This window comes from Pyrgilauda ruficollis, unplaced genomic scaffold (genome assembly GCF_017590135.1).
Source record: "Pyrgilauda ruficollis isolate IOZ18807 unplaced genomic scaffold, ASM1759013v1 scaffold14, whole genome shotgun sequence".
Classification (NCBI taxonomy): Eukaryota; Metazoa; Chordata; class Aves; order Passeriformes; family Passeridae; genus Pyrgilauda; species Pyrgilauda ruficollis.
Window position 1 is genome coordinate 4,544,103 of NW_024512543.1, and position 26,274 is coordinate 4,570,376.

The 26,274-nt window shown below is 42.4% G+C and overlaps 1 protein-coding gene across 1 annotated transcript in view; it reads left to right on the forward strand.

The window, feature by feature from the left end:
• SUSD6 (sushi domain containing 6) overlaps positions 1-26,274 on the forward strand; it is a 78,146-nt gene that overhangs the window by 16,706 nt on the left and 35,166 nt on the right. Inside the window, exons 3-4 of the mRNA XM_041459817.1 lie at positions 14,321-14,508; positions 18,954-18,983. Coding sequence (XP_041315751.1) covers positions 14,388-14,508; positions 18,954-18,983 — 151 coding nt within the window. The 5' untranslated portion in view covers positions 14,321-14,387. The remainder of the gene's footprint in view (positions 1-14,320; positions 14,509-18,953; positions 18,984-26,274) is intronic.

Sequence of the window (26,274 nt, forward strand, 5' to 3'; positions counted from 1 at the left end):
AGTTTGCTCTTTTTCCTGGAGCAGGAGATTCCTTTGTTCCCGTTTGTAGTTGTTTAGGGAAGCCTTTTGCAGGTATCTCCAGGGCGGTGATAATCCCTTGCATGAAGGAACACAGCCCCCTGCCCGTGTGCAGCTCCCCTGTGCGCCGAGCTCTGCGGAGCGGGGCCCGGCTCAGCCCTGCTCGGCGCTGCTGTGCCCGCGCTCGCCTCCCTGCATTGCTGCTGCTGCTGCTGCAGCGCACAGGACCTTGGCGAGGCGCTGCTGTGCCCGCGCTCGCCTCCCTGCATTGCTGCTGCTGCAGCGCACAGGACCTCGGCGAAATGCACAAAGTAACTGCCCTCAAAACCTTGCAAGCTCATTCCTGTCTGCCCGAGGGCGATTTTTTTTCAATCATGGGAAGTCCTGGAGACATTGTTAAAGAGTTCAGCTGAGGAGATCACACAAGGAACTGTGGGAGAGGGAAGGCTCCTTGCGTGCCAAGATTGAGCTAGAATGTGTGCAAAGAGGGTAAGGAGGAGTGGTAAAAATCTTACGAAGGAATGAAAGAAATTAAACAGAGGTGAGGCGTTGTTAAGACTTGAAAACGAAGGAAAAGAGCTAGAAACTGGAGAGAGTAGCCATTGGCAAAGAAAGTCTTAGTTTTTAGTCCTTTCATAAATGTAATTTTATAAGTCAATAAATATCAAGCTCATGTCAGTGACTGTAGCTGCAAAATATAAAGGGGGTTAAATATTTACAGACAAGAATTTGAGGGAAGACATGTTTTCAAGAAGTTTTGCTCTTTGATTCTTGCTACTGAGTCAAATTATTGGCATATTTGGGACAGAAATAGCTCATGTGTCTGAATGACCTTTTAATTTCCTTTTCAATTTTCTGAACTGTAGTGAGTAATGAACTGTATTGAACAAAGAAAGCATTAAGAACAGGCGTGGTGCAGATTTTATTGCATGTTTGCAGTAGAGCTCTGTATTTCTTTGGGTGTGATAGGGCAAGAACCTGCTGTGAGAGTTAAGATCTCTGGGACCGGTGATCGCTCAGATTAAAGAGGTGGTTTCTCTCCACGTGATGGTAGCTTACAATATCAGTGTAGCAGTGGTCTTTTTTTTTTTTTTCCCTCAGTGTTTATACACCACCTAGCACAGCATGGTCTGATTTGTAGGCTCCGATTTCTGCTTGTCTTTGACCTGCAAGTGTTAATGAGGCAAGAAGTGCTCGTGTAGAGCTTTTTTTGCCTAGTCACATACCTGTCTGAAAGCAAAACTTTATCCTTTGGCCTGTGCCCCAGGCTTCCTGTCTGCAGCTCTTCCTTTGCAGGGTCTTCTGCAGCGAGTCACAGCAGCTAGCTGTTTTGTAGGAAAAAGGATGTTAAAAAGCATGTGCTAAAGGGAAGGGAAATGACGTTTCAGCCAAGAGGCTTTCATTGTATGAGGGGGAGGAGGAGCATGCAGCAGAGGGGGAAGCAGCCTGAGGTCAGTGGGCTTTTTATTGCGCAGCATGAAAAGATCCCACAACTAAAATCTTATCTAACCTTTGCTTCCTGTGTCTCTTACAAGAAATGTTTTCCGTGTAAGGCAAGGAGAGCCTGCTGTAAGGAAGCATGTGGCTGTCATTTATTTCAGAAAATGTGTCTCACCATTCAGCTGTAGAAAAACAGACCAAAGAAACCTGCGGTAGCTGCAGCCTTTGTTGCCCACGCTTATACTATTTAAAGACTAGTCTCCTCCAGCTTGATTCTGGGGAAGTAGCAGCCTTGCCTAAAGTCTACTGAATTCTTGTAGGTGAGGGGACTTAGCCAGGCATTGCTGGGGATAGGCCTGACATTTCTCAAGTCAACACAATTGGATTATTCAGCTGATGGTAAGCCAACACCTTTCCAGAAGGTTTCTAGAGCTCTGGTTTGGCTCTTTGTAAACGATTTCTTACGCAAGTCACCTACCCAAGGCCACCTACACTTCAGGTGTGGTTTTAAAAAGAAGTGTTGATTATATTAATCACCGCTCTGAAGTTCTTTAAGACTTTTATTCCTGATACCCTTCCCCCTCATACTTCCTTCACTTACAATAGTGGAGGAAAAAAAAATATCTGTCTCAGAAATGGGGATTTAATAATTTTCTTGGCTGAAAAAGCCAAGGATTCCTTTTTGCATCTTGAAATGAAGGTGTTGGCAGGCCTTGGAGTATCTTAATATCTGAAAAATAGTTTCAAATCTGAACTTCAGCTAATGTCAGGAACCAGACCTTCCCAGGATTGATGACATTAAGGCAGTAACGTGCATGTCCCCTGTTTCAGTTTCCTCCTTGGCTTTTTTTTTTTAGTCTTCTGTGAAGTCAGAGTCTCACTATAGATTGTACATCTTTCTTTTGTTGCAATCTCTTTCACTTTATTATCATTGGTCTTAACTCAAACCCTTTGCATTTTGGGTGAACACTTGTAGGAGGGAGCTGGGATCCTGCTGCATGTTCTGTCTCTTGACTGATTTGCAGGTGAGCTCTGTAGCTGGTTCTCAGGAATGTGCAGTGGGTGTTGAGCATTACTGTGCTCTGAGATGACTTGGCTCTCACAAGGCCAGTTCTTTCTTCTTTCTGCACTTCTTCATTCCCATCAGATCAGGAGTCCTTCCTGCAGTTAGGAAGTCAAGATTATTTCCCCAGAAAAGAAGGCAAGCAAAAATGTTGGGTCAGGCATCTTGGAACTGTTGGTGTTGCAGACCATCACCTGCTCTGCATTTCTCCTTGCTGGTGGAAGTACTTTCAGTGTTTGCAAGGAATAATCTTCCCTTGATGATGGTAGTGTTGAGGTTATACCTGTAAATTCTACAAGTCCTCCCTCCTGAGAGCCTTTGCCTTTGGGGAAGAACAACCTTTTATGTCATGACTTCTGAGAGCAAAACTTGCTGTTGGTCTAGTTACAAAACCCAACAGTTTTCCTTGGTCAGGAAAAAAACAACTTTATCAGTAGGACTCCGTCATCAAAGAACTTAAACTCCTGCCCAATTTCACTTATTTTGTAGCAAATGTAACCAAAATATAATTAGCTTTTTCAGATTTGATTTGTCTGCAACGAGCTTGTAAAGACTATTGATGCCTTTGTTGTCAATAAAGCATGGCTATTCTTGGCAGAGATGATGAAGTTTAACTTGGTCGCTCAGAAGTATGCTGAGTTCTGTCCTTACCAGCATGTGGCTGACTCTCAAGACTAAATCTCATATCAGATTTACAAAATGGGGAAAACAAATCCAGTCTTAAGAGTACAGTATAAAAAGTTGCATACCCCTTGAGAAACTAATTTCAAAATAGATTAAATGAACATGAAAATCTTCTGCTGTTGAAAGTAATTGTAAATCACCTTCTCACTCTTTGGTGGGTCTTGCATATTAATTTTGTTATGCTGTAAGCTCTTGTAGCTGCTCTCTTTGTCCTGCTGCTTGGAGCTCTGTGTTACAGGTAAAAACATGAAGAGCAGGACTTTTAAACAAGCTTGCTTTATACTAATTTTAATAACCTTTATTTAATCAATTCAGTCTGAGGGAACCTTGTTTCCAGAGACAGGAAATTGCTTGAGGATTACTGGCTGTGGCAGGACCTTCGTATTTATTTGCAAAATGTCTGGAAAAAAATAATAATAGGATCAGTCTTCCTTTAAAGGCAGTTGAAACTGGAGTTGCTGAGCCTTTCCCATGAGGCTGGGTAGAGGTCACTGGTCACATTCACTAGAATGTTTTTTCTTGAGAAATAGTTTCATGGCTTCAGTGTACTCATGGAGGGTACTTGGAGACACCTCAAAATCCCAAGCAAAGCAGGGAGTGACCTGTTTCCCAAGTAGATGTACTGTTAGCTGCTAGTTGCTTGACACACTTATTCCTTACCTTCAGATAGTAGAAAGTTAAATATGCCTGGTCTATAATTTTTAGAGGGATTGCACTTTTCAGGTCTGTGTGTGCAAAAGGAGCAAGGCATGGAGGTGTCTGGGGCAACATGTGTGGTATCTTTCATATTCATGTGCTCAGCCTGTTGACATTTGAATACAAGTATGCTGGACAAGTGAAAAAAAAGTAGAAATCCAAAAGACTCCATCATCTGTCTACTTGCTTGTGTTTCGTGGATGGTTGCCTGGTAGCTGTGTCTTTCAGGCATGGAGGACTATGACTGGAGCCAGGAGGCAGGTAACACCTGGGAGTGGTGTGCTTGGCTGAGGGAGAAAGGCAGGGAAGCACGTGCTCAGGTCAATAACAGGATGGTTTACCTCTGTGTTCTGGTCCCTGGTGAAAAGGTGCTGCCTGTGGCATTATCCAGAATTTGTCTTAGCACATTTTGAGTATCAGGAGGGAAACATGATCTTTGGAAGGGTTTTCCCTAGAGTTTTGAGGTAGACTGGACTAAGCCTAGCTGTGCTTTTGCAGTCCTAGGTGGTCTAGCAAAACAGCCAAAGTGTGATGTAGAATATTAAATAACCTGTACGCTCTGACTTGTGATCTGACCTAGCACGGGCATGTCTGTGATTCTTGCTTGTGTGCAGCACCACTTTGTAGCCCTGTACAAAACTGTAAGATTTACTGCTGAGCATTTTGCTGACTCTTGCTGTTCTGCCTTGTGTAACTTTCCCCTCTCTTTTGGCTTTGATTTCATTTGCCTGCCTCTAGCTCTAACAAACCTGTGTTACCTTTGGCTATTTTGCAGCACTCTCACCGAGCTTTCTGGCTTTTAATCTGCATGGAAACCATGATGCTGGATCCATGATTTAGGGGAATGATTTTGATATATAATATCTTTATGCATAGTAAATTATTTTTTCCACACTTCAATGTGGATTGAAAATTGAGATGGTTTTAGGAGCAAGAAGCCTCTACAATTTCTTGGCCCAGCATATTGGGCTGCTTGCTTAAGTCAGAGAGTGGTTTGAGACACTTCAGGCCTTGGCAGCAGATCTTAGTTGGGTGTGTTTCCCCCGCTGCTTCTTCCACTGGCCCCAGCTGTCTTTGTGCAAGGGCTTGGTTTCTCCCAGAAGTTCCCAAAAGTCTCATTATTGTTGCAAAGGGGATGTTTAGCTGCGAGATGGGTGTGGGAGCAGCAGCACGGAGGTGTCTAGTTGCCCAGAGGCAAGGGGTCATCCTTCAGCCCAGGTAGCCTGTAAGAGGTGGAGGGACAACCCCAGCTGGCTCTACAAAGGGGAGATGCTAATGTACAAGAGGTGGACTAGACTGCAGGTCAGTAAGGGGTGAGGAACCATTGCTACTATATGAACAAGGTGCTGAGAGCTGCTAAATGAGCAGCTACTCTTAGGCAGTGCTCCTTGGCTGCTTCAGGACCCTTTGCTTAACATTTTGTTTGAGTTTGATAACAGCTTGACAGAGACCCATCCCTGGGGAGTGGAGAAATGGGGATCCCTCTGGCACTTGCAGGGTGGTGCAGAATACTGGTTGTGCTCCCTCTCTGCTGCAAGTCAGAGCATCGTGTGTCCTACTTCTGGGCTACCCTAGTTCCTGCTAACAGTGATTTATTTTTTAAAATATTTTTTTCCTCTATTAGCCGTGATCCGTAAAGTCTAAATGTCACTGAGTCAGCTGAGGAAGAAGTTGAAGCTTTAAACTAACCTTCTGTTGAGGTACAGCAAATAGGTTTTATTTATGAAATGTTTTGTTCTGCAAACTCTTGCTTCTCTACACTTCTTTCTGGCATGCTTCTCTCCCACCCCAATTTGATGGTGGAAATCTTTAACACAAAATCTAAACCTTTAACACGAAATCTTTGGACAATGGTTGTAGGTCTGGGATGATGGTTTGCTACTCTGCTGATAAGGGATCTGTCCTCAGGATTCTGCTTGGACCACTTGGCCTTATCATGGTGTGTGTATGTCCCCTTGTGACATGTAACTATCCTTCTAGGAGTGTCTGTCTGACTTGATTCTTCTAGCTTGTGCTGCTCAAATCAGAAGGTAATTGCAACTAATCCCTTGTAAGAAAATCAAGTTAAGCATAGCCTGTTGACGGAAACTAGTTAGAGGAAAAAAGACTGTGAGGATCTTCTGCATAGTGATGTGTCTTCTCTGTGAGTAATTCTGGTAATTGTGAGAGTGATTTAAAAGAAAGCAAGCTGTCTGGGCTCCTTTTCCCCACCCCCTCTTCTCTTGGTCCTTTTGACTTTTGAAATTAGTTTATGTTAACTTGCTTGAAGTCTGAAATCTTCATGTTGAGTGTTGGGGTGGAGGCTGTGTGGGGTGTGCCTGCTGCTCAGGGTGCTCTGCTGGGGTACTCCCAGGGTTGCTGGCAGCAGGTCTGTGTGCAGGCAGTGTGCTAATTGTCCTGTGGTCTTAATTGTGAGAGGGTTGAATGGGGATGCAATTTTTTTTCTTTTTTCATTGTACACATTTTCATGCAAGAGTGATGTGGCACTGTGGAATAAAACCTGCCCAGTGCCCCTGGGATGGATGTCTGCCACAGTGAGGGGTTTGGGCAGTACACATGCATCTATGCTGTTAGCTCAGTGCATCCCAAGGAGGAAAAGCAGTAAGAAACATCTAGCAACTTTGCAGCTGCTAAGAAACAAGTAAAGGGAAATACTGGGCTAATGGATGCGCAACCGAGCCATAGTGCTGAGACCTTTTGAAGGCCTGCCTTATTAAGGTCTATTGAAGTCATTCTCTTCTGTGTTAGAGTCCCAAATGCAGTCTTAAGGCCAAAACCAAAATTTAAAACTTTTTGGTCTTTGTCAGTAGTTTATCTTGTTGGAAGATTTAAGTTTTCAGAGGACTTAAGGGACAGTCTTATTTTTCAGAGTTTTTATATGTGTGTGTTTATCACTGAAAAGATCTATGTGGTGACAGACATTCAAACATTAAGGATTTGTTAGCCTGGAATCTTCTGATACAACAACATGTCTCTTGCTGAGAACCTTCTTTATAAGGTGAAATACAAATAACAAGCACTGTACAATATTTGTCGCCATTCCTTGAAAGTGGGTGATAATTCTCTATAGTGGATATTTTTATATCTGGGAAATGTAACCATTTTAAACTTGAGTTGTGTCTCACAGCTGCGCTTTTAGGAATAAATGTAAGAGTTCCTTCATCTCCTAGTATAGTTCCTTACTTAAATATCAGACTGCTTCACTGAAGTTTATATTTAGAGGACTTTGATAGGAAAAAGACTTCTCAAGTGTCTGTGCAACCTGGTGGTGTTGCAGCTGCATGTATAGCAGACTGATGCTTTTAGCCTCGTTAGTTAAAACAAAAGCACAAGAAATGACAAGGATAGGGAGAGGCGTGTTCTAGTAGTGAGGGATTATAAAATAAGCCTTTACTGTACACAGGCTTTCATTCTCTGAAACAGATTAAGATAGCTGCATAAACGAGAATATCATCCTGGATATTCAAGTGACTTTACCAATCCAGTGCTTCTTTCTCAACCCTGTTACTGAAAGTAACATTTCAGGCTTGGATGTGGTTGCAAGAAGTTCTGCCTTTGCATGGCTTTGCTTTATTCTCCTTCCCTGAAGCCATTCCAGTTTACTGTGAGTTTTCTTTTTTAGGACTTATTATTTTTGGAAGGCATTCTGGAACATTTTGTGCATATGGTCCTCTGTAAATGTGCTGTTGTACTGATTAAAGCTGAAAGTATGAAACCTAGCTTTTCTGATGCAGTGCGGCAGGGGAAAAATGCTGAAACAATGGTTTCTAAAGGGAATGCTTTTCCAAATAAAGACATTTTCAAAAAACCCACAAACAACAAAAAATCACCCAAAACCAGGACAGATTGTGAGAGATTTATTTCCCACAATCCCCTGATCTCTAGGTCCTCCCATAGATTGCATAGATGACAGTATAAAAGAAATAATCCTTTAAAGCAGATCCAGCACTTGTTTTTTAAATAACTGTTTTCTTTTCATTCACTGTTGACATGATCCCACTGCTATAAACATTTTTGTAATAGTGCAAAAATCTGCAGTGTGCTGGAGTTGTGTGCATTAACTGAGCTCTTCCACTGCTCCTCCACAGCTCTGTTTTTCTTCTTACTGGTTCCTGGAAGTTCCCAGCCTGCCCATAACTAACTTCTTCCTTATTTGGAAGGACAATGGATTTTGATCTCTTATCTTCCTCTTCCCAAGTAAAACAGAAAAATTTTCCAGTGAAATTTGTGACTTTAAAGAAAACATCTTAAAATCTAGGGAGCTAATGATATTTAGGACTTTCTCTTGGGTTTACCAAAACAAGGAAAATGGGATTTTTTTTTTTTTAAAGTAATATAATTTGAATCTTCTGTGAAGGTGTCAGACCTGTCATCACAACCACGGTACATGGAAATGGGGAAGGATCACACAATACTGAGACTGTTTCTAATAGTTTGTCTGTGATTATGTTTCTAGAAGTGTGAGTGCTATTTGTAAGAACGAAAACTGAGCCCTGCTTGGCAGTCGTTAATCCACACTGACTTGGGCATTTCCATCATGCAATGGACAGTGAAAGGTACTGAACACCACCCCTTTTCCCCATGGCAACCTTGCATCTCCTCTTTGCACACACCTTGGAAAGTCTGTTCCTTCCTTGTTACTTACATTCAAAAGGAGTGTTGGAGTTGAAGCTTGTTTGGTCCCTGCAGGAATATCTTTGAACCTGCTGTCCATTTCTCTGGGCTGCAGCAGGGAAGAAGCTGGTATACAAAGGCTTGCATCCTGCATGGAGGGGGAAGAGCTGGAGAAAGTGCTCCCTGTAATCAGCCCACAGGAAAATATGCTCAGGATGGTTAGAGGAGCATCAAGTTGAGATAAGGAGGCAAACAAGGGAGGGGTCCAAAAAGCAGGATCTAGGTGCCAAAAGGACTTTAGCCTGTGATAGGAAGGGTAGAGAGAAGGAAGCTGGAGAGTAAGCTGTGCAAATTGGTGAATCTTGAAGGTTCATTCACTTGAGGTAGGAATATTCGTGTGACTTTATCAGCTGTAAGGTACTAATTATCCAGTAGTGAAAAATCCAGTTCCCTGGCTTAAAGCTTGGGTGTGCCTCAGTCTTGGGTCTGTGGAGAGTTAGGTACATGCCATTTATCAGAGATTAAAATGGAATTTCAGAGTTTAACCTGTCCAGCAGGCTTCTTTCTGTGCAAACTCCAATGCTCTCTCTTGAAAATGGAAGTTGTGTATCACCAATTGTTGGTTTCGTTTGTTGGGATTTTTTTTTAAATTTAACATTTTAAAATTTAAAAGAAGTGTTCTAGAAACCTTTGTGGGAGACAGCAGGTAAAAGCTAAATCAAAAAATTATATGAAAGAAACAGCCAGATTTGAAGGTCACAGGCCAAACCCTCAGCACAGTTGGGGAATGAGGAAGGAAATCCAACTACTCGGATTCCACTTCAGCAGTGGGTTTGTTTGCAGTAGGGTGTGTGCTGATTCCAATGTCCAGAATAAGTGGCTTGGTCTTTCCTAGTGGTTCTTCTTTGTAGGAGGGAATACGTGCAATTTGCCTATCTGCTTTATGCTGTGACTGCTATGCAGAAACCTGCCTTTTATAATTCAAATATGAGTGTGTAAAATGAAGCTACCAAACACATCATCTGGTTACAGGACAAGAGGAGTGTTGCATGTTGTTTGGCTTTTCATATTTCCTCCTTTCCTCTTCCACCTTTTTCCATTATCCTGAATAACTGAGAGTTGTCTGTGCTGAAAAGTCAGATTATTAAGATTTTTCTGAACTGCCTGCAGGTAACTTCAAAGGTATTGGTTTTTTCCTTTGTCCCTAACTTAAAATGAACAGTGTAATTGAATTGTGATGCTATTCCTAAACGTTAAAAACACAATTTGTTTTTAAAAGCTTTCAACTAAACTGGTTTAACCACAGAAAGTAAGTGGAATGAAGGATTTCTTTCCTCTGCTGTCTCTTGAACTTGATTTTTCTGTATTTTTTTTTTTATTTAGCAGCCAAGAGGATGACTTTTTTTTGCTTTAAAGCTTAACTGCTCTTTGAAAGCAGGCAAAATAAGGTTACAACAAGGGTGAAGGTTAAATCGTCTAAACCACACTGCTTACATTAGATTCCACTTGCAGCGTGACCATGAGGCAAGAACAGCACTTGTGCTTAGCTTTTCAAAAGCTATGCTGTGCACACCCATCACTCATGCCACTGCTAAGATCTTGGCTGTGTGCATTCAAGAGTTAGGAAGCAATGTCTGAGTATTATTCTGTGTGGGGGAAATAATGTGGATAAAATAGAGATTTCTTACGTGCATGAGGATAGCTAAGTTTCTTTTGCTAAGTTTCAAGTATGGTATTTAAAAGCAAGTCAGTAGCATTCCAAACATTCTGAGCACTTCCCTAAATAAACTTTGAAGAATTCAGGTTGAAGACCTGTTTTCCAACAGCAGTGACACAGGACATAACTGTGCCAGGCATTTTGAGTAACTAGAGAGCTTCAGACTCTCCAGTCTCTGGTTGTCCAGAGCATGTCCTGAGCATATGACCTTCCAAAGAATGCTTTTCCCTGTGGACCTAGGAGTCCTGTGACAAAATAAGAAAAATGAGAAAATTAAGCCATAATCCTGTGAAAATTTACATGATCTTGGATCAAGGCATATGAATTGGCAGCTTCTGAAGGTCTGGAAGATAAATGGCAAAGGTCCCCAACAAGCTTATCTTAAGGAGAGCTCCTGCCATATATAAGTGTGCCATCTTTGGAAAGGGCTGCTGGTGGTGTAAAAGCAAGCAGGAAGTCTGGCCTGCATGGTTTCAGTGGGAGTTGATGTCTGCTTGAGGACTTCATGTAGAAGCAAACTACTGTTCCCTGTGCAGGCAGGGCTGGCCATGCAGCAAGGGGGGCTCTTGTTGGAGCATCACTGGGAAGCTTGCTTGATGCCAAGACTTGAAGAAAGAGCTGGAGATGTACCTAAGCTGGGAGCAATGGGTACTTCTTCACTTGTTCATAGCATTCCCTAAGAGGGTGTGTGGCTGTTGACTTTGTGGATATAGAGGATAGCTTATTGTCTTACCCATATTTAGTAGGTGTTTTTCAAGGTTCACATTATAAAGAAAGCAAAAAATCCTCCACCTTTACTGACTGATATACTTTTAATAGAGAAAAATCTCCTCCACTCCTTGCTCCTTGTATTTATGGGCACTGCTGGCTGTACTGCATATTATCTTTGTAAACATCTTTGTTTAAACTTAATCCTTACATAACCCTTCCAACTAGGCTGTGGCATGTGAAATGTGTCTGAAATGTCCTTGCTGTTCATACTTGCATTACTGTCAGCTTCTGCCTTATTGTTTTTAGTATTCATTAAAGAAATCAGCCTGTTCCTTAGTGCTTTGTGTGCACTTTGGTTCTCCCAAACGCCTGAATTGTTCAGCTACACCCCTGGGAGTATGTCTGAGAAATGTGTGTGATCTACACTGCACTCCAGCTAACTTCAGGCAGTGGAGGCCTGAGGAGTTCTTACGAAAGCTGCTTCCCCTTGAGCTGTAGGTATAAGGAGTGTGCTAAAACAACAGTCAGTTTTCAGAGAATTGAATGTCTGTCTAAATAGCCTCAAAATCCGCTCTCCTCTGGGAAAAAGGGATAGTTTCTTATCTAGTCAGTACCTCTCTCTTCTTCTAATTTTGCCGGGAACAGTCAAGGCTGGGAACAAGTTTTGTAACTTGGCTGAAGCCCAAAGGGAGGATCCTCTCAAGCGGTACCTGTATCCCATGTCTCCTAACAATCCTGAGGGGTTTGTCTATGGCTGTCACCCACTGAATTGCCTGGCTACCCTTGTGTCTCCTTCAAATCCACCCCAAACTAGATCAGCTTAGTGGGCATAGCAGCATCAATTTACAGCATTCCTGGAGTGGCAGCCCCGGGCCTGTGGTAGACAAGGATACGTGGTAACCTGCAATTCGAGTGACTCGGTAGCTAAAAAGAGGTGTGGAAACCATGTCTGATTTTAAAAGAAAGGGGAGAAACAGTGCTGTGCTTTGGAGCAATCTGTTAGTGAATCAAGAGTAAGCAATAAATGATTCCTCCTGAAGATGATATTGGTTTCGGTATTTCTAACTTGTTTGCTGTTCAGAGAGCAGAACTGGACTGCTGACTTCTAGGTACATTCTTTGGGGGAGGAAGATGCCTCTGGGGAAAGGTAGCACACCTCAGGTGGCTCAGCAAATGTTGTGATAATTGCATGCCCTCTTCCTACCTCTGCTGGCTGCTGCTATGTCACCTGACATGCATTGTTCCAAGGGCAGGGAGGGCCACCTTTAAAAAATACTGTGGCAGTACTTTCAGAGGTTCTTATACTAATGAGGCTTCATTAAATTGGAACAGGGAGGACAGAGCTTTCTTGGTGTAATCAGAAGGGCATTTGTTGAAGATGTGCACTGCTTTTTCAGAGCTGTAGTTCTCTGTAGAGCAGTGATTCCTGGAGGAGAGCAGCCATCTGTTGGCCTGGAGTATAAGCTGGCCTCTTCTTATTGAATATGAACTTAGATGCCGTGCAGGAGGCCTGACTTGAGAGGACAGGGAAGATGTACAGATTAGCTGGCTTGGCTTTCTTCACGTGGAGTATTTTTTCATTCCATGGTCTAATTGCTGCTGAAGGTAATCTAGCAGGTGAGTGAAAGTATTCTTATTCCTTTCAGCATGGTGGAACTTTGCTGAACAAAGCATTGTGTCCTTATTAGTGAATACATGAGAAATCTATAGGCTGTGCTACAGGCAGAGTGATATAGATTCACTCCTCTCCCTCCCCTCTAAATGAAGCAAGAAACAAAAGGGGTAGACACAGAGTTTATTGTAGCCGCAGCTCCAATACACATGACACTTTGTCATCTTGAAATGACATTTCAAGGCAGGGTGTATGCAGACAAAGCATTTTTCTTTGGGAGAGATCCAAAAAGAAAGATCCAAATTTTAAAGATAGCCCTTTTGTGAAGTATAAGCATAGTAGTAGTGACATGGAACTAAGGAAAAAACCACTCTTTTCACCAGAATGGCTACCAGGTTTATTGCCAAATCTACATATTCCCTCCTGTAATGCATGTGGTGTTTTGCCTGAATAATTGGAAATGTGAGTTGAGGCTGAGTCGTGTGTTTCTCTAGTCAGTGCTGGTGTATTGCTTTAATCTCAGAAGTACTTAAGGATCTGAAGGTTCTGCCTTCCCCAGTAGTAGGAGTGCTTACCCAGATGTCCTGTTTGTCCTCACAAGGTACAAAAGAGTACAATACCTGCCTCTGCACTTCTCACATCTCTTTGAGATTATCCAGCAGTTTTGAATTTCCTTGGGAAACTTGGCCAAATAAAAAAACCTAGTCCTCCTTCAGTCAGCATGTTCATTTAACTGACAAAGCTGTGGCTGAATGGGGTTTTCCCCAGGATTAAAAATATTCCTGTTGTCAGGTGTAAACACCATTAATTTTGACAAATTTGTTTTCACCTGAGAGCTTCAGATGTATAATGAATAGCAGGATACAAGTATTGAAATGTGTTTCCATGTGGGGTTTTTTTTTTGGTTTTTTTTTTTTTTTTTTTTGATTGTTTTTATTTTATTGGTTGATTTGTTTTTCCAGGGTGTTTTTTGGTTGGTTGGTTGTTGGTGTGTTTACCATTAGAAGCCTTGCAGGTTAAAACTACTGTAGGTTGGTAAAATGTGTTCTGCTGGGTCTTCATTAAAAGTAAGGGTTCAGCTTTGTGCTTTCTCTGTTTGCCAGCTGTGCTATGTGTGTTTGTGTACAAGGCTGTTTTTGCTGTGACAGTGCCTCATAGGCTGTGGGTGAATCCCTCAGTCCTCAGGTATGAGAATTGTCACATCCTGCAATTTTAATTGCTGTGCTCTGTCCTGTCAGATCATTATACCTGAGGTTTGCAAGTTGTTTTACATTCCTCCTCACAAGCGTGTGTTTGCCTGCCGGCTGCCTGTCAGCATTGCTGTGCCTCTCCAGGTGGCTGCAGGAGCATTTGATTGATTTATCCTACAGTCTGCTGTGTCTCAGACCTTCTGAAAAGTGGTGGGAGTGGAGGAAGACTGGCTCTCTTGAAGAATTTTTGAAACAAATCCTTCAGATGCTGTGTCCTCTGGGGCTGTCTTGAAAGAAAAAGCTGAAATTAATTGTAAGCTAGGGAGTCTTCACATTTGAAACATCAGTGAGTGCAAAGTTACAGTCTCTCTCTAATACAGCTCCTTTTAGTCTTTCCTGTGTAGAAGATCACTTTTTCTGTTCCTGTTACCTTGAGAACTGTGAATACTAAGTAAGATTCCTAAGTGCTAGAATATGTAAAAGGTTTCTCTTTGTTTCTAACTTTCCCTTTTCCCTCTCCAGATGATATAGGTGTTTGGCACAACATTTTTTCTTACTTTGTCTGTTTTTTTTAGACCAAGGTGCTCCTGATCAACCGGATCTTTCAGAAATTTTTTAAAAAGAAAACTTGGTGGGTGAAAGATGTGCCATGGAATGGTAGCATCAAAGAGCAGCACAGGATCATCTCTTGCCTTGACTGGCCATGGGTTATTTCGTCTGCTAGTTATCTTTGGTTCCTTTATCTTGGAAGCACAGTCCACAGGTAAGTGAAACCCTTATATATGCTACAGGGACGGGGAGGTATATCAATTTGAAAGTGGCTGTATATTTTCAGGTGAAAACTGGTGATGGTTGATATATTTGTACACATCTTTCAGTACTCACAGGAGAAATTCCGTCACTACTTGTTGAGCAGAGCGGGAAATGTCTGAACTGAATGAGTCTTGCATATTAGTAAATAAGTGCTTGTTCTTCATCCTGTAGTTTTGATTTCCATGGATTTTTTTCCTCTCTATTCTCATCCCTTCACTGCAGCTGGGGACACTTGGGGCATCTCAAGAGCCTGGACTGTGTTTTTGTTGAGTGAGATTCTCATGCAGACAGTGTCATCTGTGTGCCTTGAAGCAACTGCTCATGTGAAGGGGTAGAAGCAGAGATTGTGTTCAGCTCTTCAGCACAGCTGATGAATCTGTTCAGTGTTTCCTTGTATGCTATCTTCTGACACTTTAACACCTGCTACCTGTGCCCCTCTACTGGAGCCTCTTTTCACCTTAAGTTTTCCCTCTCCCCTCATCTCCTGATGTTTCTCGGATGGATAAGTGTTGTGAATAGTGTAAAAAGCAATGGAATGGAATGATATGAAAAATGTCATCAGAGATGGGAGATCCGCATCTTAGAATTGAGTGAAGGAAGGAAATGTACTGGATACTCAGAAGGTAGTACGTGGTGTGAAGTATGTGCTTGGTTAACCAGTATACCCTGAAATGTCCTTTTCTCAGACCAGCCACGATCTAGTTTTTGTCTGTAGAGAGATGTCTGGTCATAAGGAGGCATGACATGGAAGGAGGAACTTTATTTTCTTTTGCGAGAGCATTGAAGGAGTTAATCCCAAAAAGACAGATTTTACTTGAGTAGCTATTGTAACATGGAGCATTAGCTTGCCTATGTAAAGAAAACCTCAGTTCTTGACATAACTCTAAAAAGTCCTATTTATTTGACTTATCATGGCACCTGAGAATGTCATGTGACCAACATTCCTTAGCATCAGTGTGGTACAGCAGAATAAACATTAGCTGCCAAATGTCAAAGTTGAGGTGATCCTATGTGGAAAAGTCTGCTGGTGCTGGAAACTTCTGGAGGAGGAGTTGATTTCCTTTTACTGTTCCTGGCTCTCTGAGTTGGGAGGGAGAGACTACTGAAATCAAATATCTCAGGCTTATATGTCTTCCTGAACTGATTTTGGCCTTGTAGTTAATGAGGGGGTGGGGAAGACACCCTTAAGAGCTTGACAAATTGTCATGAATAGTTAGTGACACTGGGAAAGGGACAAGATCTTTTTGTATCTGGGGTATCCAAGTTTTTTTTCCAGCCTTGCTGTTGTTGGTGATAGTGTCAGTGCCTCATGTCAGTGCCTCATTTCAGATGTAGGCCTGTCAGATACGTCATCTGAAACCCCCATTAGGCACTGCAGCACCTTCAGCTGAGACTGCAATAAGTATGCAAATGTCTTGTGCTGCACGGACTGCTGGATGGGGAAAAGCTGCCACAGTACTGGCAATCCTTTTTAAGGATTTGAGACATCCAATCACATTAAAAGCACTAGCTAGGCTTGCCAGAAGACCCAAGAGTGATTCTACATTGTGTTTCCCTTTCTGTGATCTTTTTGCTTCAGGATCTGAAGTTGTGGTGAACGGATCAAGGCAGATCATCAGCTAAACAGGATTATAGTGCTAGGCAGGAACCATTTCCTGCAGGGGAAGTGAGAAAACAGAAGGGAGCCAGAATTATAGCAGAGGGCAAGACATGCAGGGGAAGAAATCCTGGGGAAGGGCTTGCTGAGGAGCGCTTCCATGTACGGTTTTTGTGAGACTGGGATGTAGTAACCCAAAAGGCAATTGCTGGGAGGGACGGGGGTGCTCAGTGATGCGTCACGGGCCCAGGGAGCTGCACCTGCAGCAGTGTGCCAGCCATGAGTAACAATAATGAGCAAGTCAGCTGAGGAGCAGAGAGCCAGATGGAGAAACAAAGAGTACTGGGGAGGCGCTTGGAAAATCAGTTTTCCCTCATCTTGGTCCCTCAGCCACCTTACCATCCTCACTTTATTACTTTGCATAGCAAAATCATTCAGAGCAAGCAGAGCAAAATGATGTTAACACGAAGCAGGAGACTGTATTAAATCTCGTGGTGGTAATGCTTATCTTGAATGTGGAGCCAGTGTGACAAGCTCAAAATTGCTACAAAAGCTGAAGAATGTTCTCATAAAAAGACAAGTATGGAGACAATGCCTAGTTCAACCCTGAGTAAGAAAGCAGAGCTTGTGATTCGTATGTATAAAACCATCTGAGGTATATTGTATTGCAATCATTTTGCTGCTGAGAAATTCTATTGCTTAAGTTCCAGGAAGCTTTGAGACATATTCATGATCTGGGCAGGAAGATGTTCTCCTTGCCATGTGGTTAATGCAGAGAGCAGAGTAATTTTCAGTCAGCAAGCATCTGCTCTGTCCTCTGGTAATAAATCAGTTTTATTTATGCATGGATTTTTAAGAAAAATCCTCAGCACTTTGTCCCAAGCAATCTATCCAAATATCCTCAAGTGCCATGAGATGAATATAAGTTGCTTAGTCACTAAACATGCTGCAGAATTTGGGGAAACTGTTCCCTTTTCATGGGAAGATATGCATGAATATTAAAATAACCACTGCATATATTTTAACACAAAACAAATGCAGCGTTTGGTAATAGGCAAGCAGTGAAGCTGTGTCAGAAGAGGAGGATTTATGGAAACTTGAGTGCTGCTCAGGAATATTTTTTGAGCTTTATCACTGTTGCAGTGTTTTTCCTTGTCTGGCAAGTTCTCCAAGATTAGTTGTGGGAAATAATGAAGGAATGAGCAAGCAAGAAGACTTGGAAAGCTCCTCAGTAATATTGAGGCTTAGTTCTTCATCTGTCTTTTCTGTTTCTCTGAAGGTTCAACTGGAATGTAGCTAAGAGCCAGGATGCTTAGTAGATAAGAGATGGGGAGTTTTTGAAGTATTGGAGAAGAGCAGTGACAACCTTTTTATCTGCATTTCCACAGATAATACTTCTCCATTTTTCCGTTGTAGCTGTGACTTTTGTAATTTTACCCCCTCTCCCTCCCATCTCTGTCCCTTAAGGCCTTGTATTTATATCTCATTCACAATGGTCCTCCTGCCTGGCTAGGCTATTTTTGGAAGAATGATGGTGGATCAGATTAAATTGTTCATTAAATTTTAACATGTGGTCTGTAAAATACTCTGAAAGCTTCCTATGATTTATGTTCCAAATGTGCAGTCTCTCTTGGATTCATGACTGGCTTGGTCAGAAACCTATCAAAACAGGTTGGGCCTTTCATTATTGATAATAGCATCATCTGATCCTGGGAAATGCAAGTAAATGTGTTGATAAAAGTATGAAACATCCCGAATTAAGCAAATATCAATACCCATAAAGGAGAGAGTGTAAATATTAACCTTTAAAAATTGATAGTAATGCAGGCTCGGTGAATCTAAGTCCATTTAGATTTAGACACAGTCTGATTTTTGTTGACTGCACGTGCAAAATGCTATAAAGTTAGCTCTTTAATTTTTAGGATTGCCATTAAAGTGATAAATTGAGCTTGAATAAACTGAAACGACTTCATTCCTGTGTGTTGTCAGTGACGCAAATGCAGCCAATCTGCTGCTTGCTGTTCTAAGGTCTTTTCAGTGCCAAGGTTATTCTGCACAGAAGCTCTTGGATACCGCTGCTATTTGTTTGCATTGCACAGAGCAGCTTGTTAGAGCGCACTCTGCTCATTGAGCAGATTCAGACTTGTTCTTATTCTTTGGGAATCTCTGTGAAGCAGAGCTTTCCTTTGTCTCTGATTGTGCAGCTGAAAGGAAGGCGTTTATATAGCTAGGGATGAATTCGATGGCCCTGAAAACAAGGACACTGCAGCGCTGGATGGCCAGACAGAAATGTGGAAAGTGTCATGCATGAACAGATCTTGATTCTAACCTGTATGCTTCATTTAAGTGTGGGTTTGGAGAAATTACAGTGTCAGCCCAAAGCAGTGTAGCTTTCTTTGTGGAGAGAAGGGGGAGCATTTTCAGGAGCAGTTCTTTTTTCTAGTCCCTTTTTAGAGCTTAATAAGAGCAGAGTGGTATGGAAGAGCATGGTGAGGAGCTGCAGAATAATGGCCAGGCTGCAAGGATGGCTAGGGAGCAGATGTAGGTAGGCTGAGAATTAGACTATTCATATAATGGTAATAATATTCACACTGCTACACACACTGACCCAGGCAGTGTTCCTTAAGTAAATGCCTTGAAGGGAGTAATAAGGATCTCAAGAAGCCACATAACTTTTTAAATTTTAATGAGTTCTAGTAGCTGAAGAATGAATTAAAGCTTTGTGATGTTTAGCCAACTGCTGGCTTAAACTATGATAGCATAATAATAATCCTGAATTTTTCTTTTGTCTGTCCTAGGTTGGCTAAGCAAATCCAAAGGACCTGCATGTGAGTAAACTTACATTCACTGCTGTACTATGAGAAATGAGTGTGCTATTTTACTGGTTAATATAAGTGTCTGTGAGCTGGGGTTCCCATTATACTTTTTGTCATACTGGATAGGCTTGAGATTCATCTTTATGTCCCATTTCATTTTTGACCCTTGGATTTCGGAATGATGGCTGCCCTCATTTTCAGAAAGGGAGATCAGGTTCCCACTTTTCATTGTGCTTGGAAGGGATCCTTGTGCCTTCTACAGCATTTAACTTCAAATTACTCAAGAAAACAACAAATCAGAATAAATATTTCATTAAATGCAGAGGCATGCTACTTGTGAGAGTTTTGAGAGGCTGACAGAGTATTGAGAGGACAGGGAGGACAGACTGAGGTAAAAAAAAAATTCATTTCCTTTAATCAAGAAAAGTGAACATCTCAGCATGATTCTTGATATATTCCATTGGATACCCCTGCTTTATATTTCATGTGCTCAGAAAAAGTTTAAAGTCTTTCCAGTGGCCATGTTATGGATGCATGCAATGTTATGGATGCTTGCAATTTTGGAAGCACTTGGGAAGCATATTTGGTTTCCTTATCTCTTCTAAATAAATAAAATAAAATTTTCTGGTTTTGTTAAACTCTGAAATAGGATTTGTTTAGTCTGAACTTTCCCCCTCCTCTGAAAAAAACAAAAAGAAAACACCACAGAAACAAAATCTGAGGGAATGGATTAATGAAGAAGAATTTAAAGGCGTGGGAGGGGAATTTTACCACCTACCAAATTTTCATCTTCAGAATGTGGGGGTTAAGAGATGTGCTGATGGGATAATCTGAATCCTCTATTTTTATTCAATGCCTCAATATTACTCCTGGCAAGAAAAGCGGTATCACATATACATGATATTAAGGGGCTTTCTATTCTTGACTATGGTTTTCATCTGTGCAACCCATGTCTGCCATTGCTTCTCCAGCCCTTACATTTAACTGAAGTACCACAAGTACTTAACACGTCCTGTTCATGCTGCCAGCTGATAGTGATTCTGCAGTGGGGATGGCAGAGCAAGAAGTACTTTTGCTGTGGAACTGTGGCAAACTTCAGCCTGGGCTGTTACTGCAAATACTGCTGGAATAGCTGGTGTGTGGTGTGTAAAGCTGTGGGTATGACCTCAGCCTGCTGACATGGGTGGCAAGGAAGAAACAAGTCGTAGGGCAAGGTAGGAAGCTGTAGATTGATGAATCTTCAGCTTTTGTGGCCAAATCTGTCAAGGTTCTGCTAAACCTGGGAATCTGTGTCTATATGAGGACTGTTGAAACACTGCTGGTAACGAGCTGCCGATAGTCAGGAGTGAAGATGGTACTAAAGGCACTTGAACAGCAAGCTCAAAAATGTTTGTACCTTTGTGAAAGTAATTGGAAGAGGATTATGGCATTATCACAAGAGGATGTATTCCTGCTTATCTGTGCGTGCCGGTCTGCATATAAAACCACGTTTTCCTTTTAATGAACTGAAACCTCTGGGGAGCATTCATTTTCTCCTGCAAACAGGAATTCCTGAGGCTCTGCTTCTGCAAAGTGTTGCATTGGAGGACTGCTTCCAGATGTTGCTAAAGGGATTTGAAGTAACCCCTTAGGTGTGGGGCTGCATGGATGAGTTACAGGATGTGCTAGGTGAATTGGGCTGTAGCGGGCTTGTTGCTAAACTGTTGAAGAATAAAATGAGCTTTTGGCCCAGCCTAGTATCACTGTACTTTCCTTTTACTCCTTTTGTTTCTTTTCCTTGCCTAGTACCATCCTTCTGTTATGGAATGGGGAGGGGAACTTCTGGATTTCTTGTACTGAGAAGAGTGCCTAATCTCAAGAGGTTGTTGGGATGCTCCCTGATTGCTTGTGTGCTTTGGCATGGCTGGTGCTGGATGGAGAGGTCTCCTGTGTTTCTTCTCTATACGTCCAATGCTGTGAATGTAAAAATAAGGGTGTTTATCCACCTGGCATAGTAAGAAGTGTTTCAGTGGGAGCACAAACCAAAGAATTTAACAATAGGGTAACAAAAGAGCATCTTGAAATCGTGTGGGCTCAGCATTTTAGGTCTAGCCAGTCATCTTAATTCCACTGGGAAAATATTTCTTGTTCAAAAGCAAAAAAATACCATTGCTGCTGCTTTTGAGATACATCTTTTACTTCATCAGTAGAGGGAAAAAGATGTCTTACTTGAAAAATATCGCCTTGCTGTAGAGTGAGATGAGCATCTCTAGTGGAGGTTGTCTTGAGTTTCCAGCCCACAGACAAGGACAAAACATGGTAAGCTTTGACACATGCAGAGTCATAATTAGAAAGTCGAATGCTGCTGCTGCATTTCTGGCTAGAAAGACAATTTTCTATGTCCTGAGAAAAAGACCAACGTGGTATACAAAGAATTTTGTGTCAGACATGTCCTTAGACACTGATAAAACTGTCCAGAAAGAGAATAAAGCTTTTTTTGTGCTCGTACCAATGTTGTAAGGCAAATGGGGATTTGTAGGAAGGTGGTAGAAGAGATTGAACGTGAATGAGGCTCAGTAGAGAATAAAATTCTAGGAAGGAGAGGAGGGGGACGGGAGTGCAGCAAAACAGGAGAGTGACTGTTTCCAGAAGTGGAGTTGTGACAAATATCCTAGTGGTTTATAAAGCAATTAGTGGCTTGGTGGTTAAATAGTGCAAATCCTAAAAGAAGGTAGTGTTTTATTTATGCAAGTAGATTAGAAGAGTTGAGAATAGTATGGCCTTGGGAGAGAGAACTCTAGTAGAAAAATATATGTGTGTTTAGTTTTTAAGGGTTAGGTAAGAGTGTCTTAATGCAGGAGGATGCCTCTACAGCATTGGGGTTTTGAAGCTTTTCTGTAGGCAGCAAGACTTGTGAGACGCTAACAGAGAGTTTAAGAATTCAAAGTTTATGAAGTGGGTGTGCGCCCCAGGGACTGAAGTGCAGAAATCTGAGGCAGAAGCAGATCAAGGTGAAGACGCCAGTTACTGGAGCACTGGCTGTGCCTGTATATAAGTGCTCTAACATCATGGATGGTGATCTGGGGGGTGAGAAATTGTCAAAGACTGTATAGCAGTTTTCTGTGAAAGATGATGTAGGGAGGAATTTCAAGTGGAAGCTGCTACCATGTTTAGAGTAGTATCTGACTTTCTCAAAGTTCTGCTTTTCTTAGTTTGTGTTCACTTTAATAGTTAAAAGCTACTTTGCTCTTTCCCCTATCCTGCATTTGTTTGGCTGCTTCACCCCTGTAGAAGAACCCTTTTTGTAAAGAAGATAAACTATTAAAGCTGGCTAACTCCAGATCCTTGTCAACTCTTCTTGCTGATGATGATCCCTTCCAGGTGGTGTCCGTATGTCACTGCAAGTGTGCAATGAAATTATGTTAGAGTGCGACTTCTAGTGCTGCCTTTATTCTGGACCACCAGTATGCTGGAGATTTCACCTCCAGGAGACTTAGCTGATGCTGCAGAGGCCTTTAGGAATGTGCTTCTGGTGTGTCATACAAAACTCACAGCTGTTGATGTATCTCTGTCATGGGAGGAGAGAAATGTGGCTTTCTAACAGTTTCCATGTGCCCATTCCTCTTGTAACTTCAGAGCAGCTATCTTGGAAACTCAGAGCCCTGGGGATGCCCCTGCTGTGTAACCAGTCTCCAGTAGTTCAAGTTTTGGGCCTGCTGGTGTGCTTTTTGAAAAGGAGCCATGCTGTACAAGTTGTGCTGAGCCATGCTTTGTGCTGCAGCACATCTTCTATTTTGCACACACAAAGTGTGTAAAGTGTCTATAATGCTCTGTGTTATCCTGAAGCTAGTACTTCCCTTCTGTCCCTGGTTTTGCTTTCCTGAGCAAAAGTAACAGTTGAATGTGCCTGGAGGACAACCTTGTAAACATTTTGGTGTAAATGACTTGGGTTATAAGATACTAAGAAAAGGTAAAAGGTTTATCATTTGCCTGTTTGGGTTCAGCCTTCTCTCAAATGAGGAAATTACTAATTTTTCATGTGTAAGCTGAGAAATTTGAATATCATCACAAGCTGCAATAAGTATGCCTTTAAGAGGAAGTCTTAGTGTGGCAAGTTTGTTTTTTTTACATTTTATTGTTTTAATCCTCCAGTTCTTTGCTTTTCCCAGCAAACTAGTCTTGCTGCAAATGTTAATGCCATTAGCACAAAGCAGGGTTGACCTTTGAGCCTTCTCACTTTGAATCTCATTATTTGCGTTAACTTCTCAAATATTTAAATGTTATCTTCGAGTTGACAGTTCGTGCTTTGATTGTGACTGTTTCCTCCATGGCACTCAGTTAGCTGGACTCCACTTTTGGAACAGTTGGGGGGAGATGTACAGTGCTGGGAGAGCTGAGCTCGCTGTTGGTACATGACCTTCATAAATTTTTGTCACTGGGGCAGTAGTGAAACACATAGAGGCAGATGACAAGACTGGCAGGGCAGGCCCTGTTAGTGCCCTTGTGCTGTGTGGGAGAGGAGGTGTGGCAGTGGTGGCCTGATTGCTGTCTGCTGTCACCAGGCCATGCCTCTGCTGTGCAAACACACTGAAAGTGCTGTGTGGGGGCTGTGCTGGAAGAGGTTAGCTCCTGTGGGAAGTTCTATGTCCCTGCCTCCTCTTAGCACCCTGGAGAACTGACTGCCTCTTGGCATGTGCCTGCAGCTGTGGAAGCTCCTCAGGGCTAGAGCACCTTTTCAGAAAACTGGATTTTTTTGTTTGTTTGTTTTGTTGGTTTTTTGGGGTTTGGTTGGTTAGTTTTTTGTTGTTGTATATTTTTCCTGTCAGTATTGCATTGGTCATGTCTGGTCCCACTTTAACCAGGTCTTTCCAGTCATGAGCTGATCCCATGTATGAGTTGAGTCCTTGGGCAGGCAGTGGTATGACTGCATGTGGGACAAGGAACATTGCAGCCTGTCATCTGGGACACAAGTAGGGCTGCTTTCAGCATCCTTGATTCTTGCTGTTAGTAAAACTAAGAGGGATTGATATAAGCTGCTAACTAGGGGTGTTATAAAGAGATTAATTCTCTGACTACAGTCAGGGTGAGTGAATTCATAGCTATTTTACTGCATACCTCTGGCCAGTTGTCTGAGGCAGGTCAGGAGTATTTCATGCTTGGCTGCATTGGCTGCCATAGAGGGATTTGAGAGGATGAAAATTAATGTCTGTTCTACATCCTCTGACAGCAGGAAAGCATCTTATCATTAAGTCTGTTTCCATCCGCTCAACTCTTGACTTAATTAGCTGCTTCAGACGGAGGAAATTTTTCTCCTGACTTTTGTTAGGAGCACCAAGGGAGGATGCCTTCAGAATCTGAGCTTTTGTGGTTTTATTTCTAAAAGCTGCCACTGAACCCAGAGTTTCAAACCTGCTTGCCAGCATTCACTGTGCACAAATGAAATCCAACCCTTTCTTCTTTCTGTGGCATTAGAGGCTGGCCTCCTCATTAAATGCAGATACTTCTCTATAGGTAAGAGTTAAAACACCTAAACAGGAGTGGGATGAGGGGCTCTTACATATTATTTCATAGACTCATAGGATATGCTGAGTTGGAGGAGATTCATCAGGAACATTAAGTCCAACTCCTGGCCTTGTGCAGAACATCCCAAGAGTCACACCATGTGCATGAGAGAATTGTCCAAATGTTTCTTGAACTCTTTCAAGCTTAGTACTGTGACTACTTCACTGAGGAACCTGTTCCAGTGCCCAAATGCCCTCTTGAAATACTTTTTCCTGATATCCAACCTAAATCTCCCTTGACACAACTTCATGTCATTTTCTCAAGTCCTGTCACTGGTCATGAGAGTGAAGAGATTGGTGCCTGCAGCTGCATTTCCCCTTGTGAGGATGCTGGAGACCACAATGAGGTCTCCTCTCAGTCTCCTCCAGGCTGAACAGACAGAGTGACCTCAGCCACTCCTCGTGTGGCTTCTCCTCCAAACCCTTCACCATCCTCATGGCCCTTCTTTGGACACTGTAATTGCTTAATACCTTTTTTATATTGTGGTGCCAAAACTGCACACAGGACTGGAAGTGAGGCCACAGCAATGCAGAGCAGGACAATCTCCTGCTTTGTCTGTGGGTTTAGGGTAGCTTGACCTACTGTCATGGTGAAGTGGGAATTGCTGTAAATGCAGCAGTGTTTGTGAATGGCAAATGTTTCAGTCTGCACTTTGCTTTTCCAGTTAACCTGTATTTCACTTGGTGTGAAACTTATCTTGATTTACTTCTCAGGCATTGTGGTGGTGTTCTGTTTTTTCATACAGTGGGAGATGGTAGGAAATGGTAAGTTACAGGAAACACTTTTGCAGTAAATCCTGTAGTATTTACAACAGAATCATCACTTGAAGTTGGTTTTCAGTGACTGGTATCAGAGGTAATGAAAACTGAATTGAAAACAAAACTAGAAAGCCCTCTGGTAACCATCTGTCAGTTGTTAAATATGTGATGGCAAGATGAAACTTGTGGTGCCTGGTGTGGTCTCCAATCTCATCACAGCAAGTAGTTCCAGTTGCTTTTGCCAGGCAGGTTGACTGTTCCCTGTGCCTTTGGAGTAACTTTCTCCATGGGAAGGGATTTCGTCCCAAGGCTGAGCTGGTTCCCCGGGTGGAAGGATAGATGTATTTATGCTGATTAGTTTCTTTGAGCGGTGCTCTCCTACACTGATATGTGCTGTGCCCAGTTTAATGACCAGCTGTAATGATTTTTACTGTTGTGCAGTTGTTCAGCAGTAGCAAGAGAGCAGTCGGGGACCTTTTGCTTTGTCTTGTTTCAAGTCTTCCCCGATCCCCTCTTTGTCCTGGCATCAGAGCTAAGGCTGCAGCACACGGCTGCTGCGCCCCGGCCCGCGCGCATCAATTCATCAGCTTGATCTTTGCACCCCTGCTCCTCGGGAGGGTCGGATGGCAGCTGCAGCTCCTGTCAAGCATGATGCCGGGCAGGGAGCTTCGGGCTGGAGAGTTACAAAAGACTGAGTTTAAATCATCTGTGTAAGGGCGCAGCAGAAGCTCTGTCACTCAGGCCCCATGCTTGTTTTCTGGTGCTATGGTTGTAATGACATTAGCATTTCAAAAAGGGGATTACCACAACCCTCGGATTCTGAGGGGAGGGTATTTTGGCTGTTATTTGAAAAGCTGCTTTCTGGTTACCTCACTCAATTTTCCCCCCTCCCTCCCCCATAGATCCTGAAGGGTTTATGAAGGTATATGTGCCATGGTAAAAGTGGGTTGTTTTTGCTGCAAGGAAGCTGGTTGTTTATTGGCCTAAATGTGGGCTGGCAGATA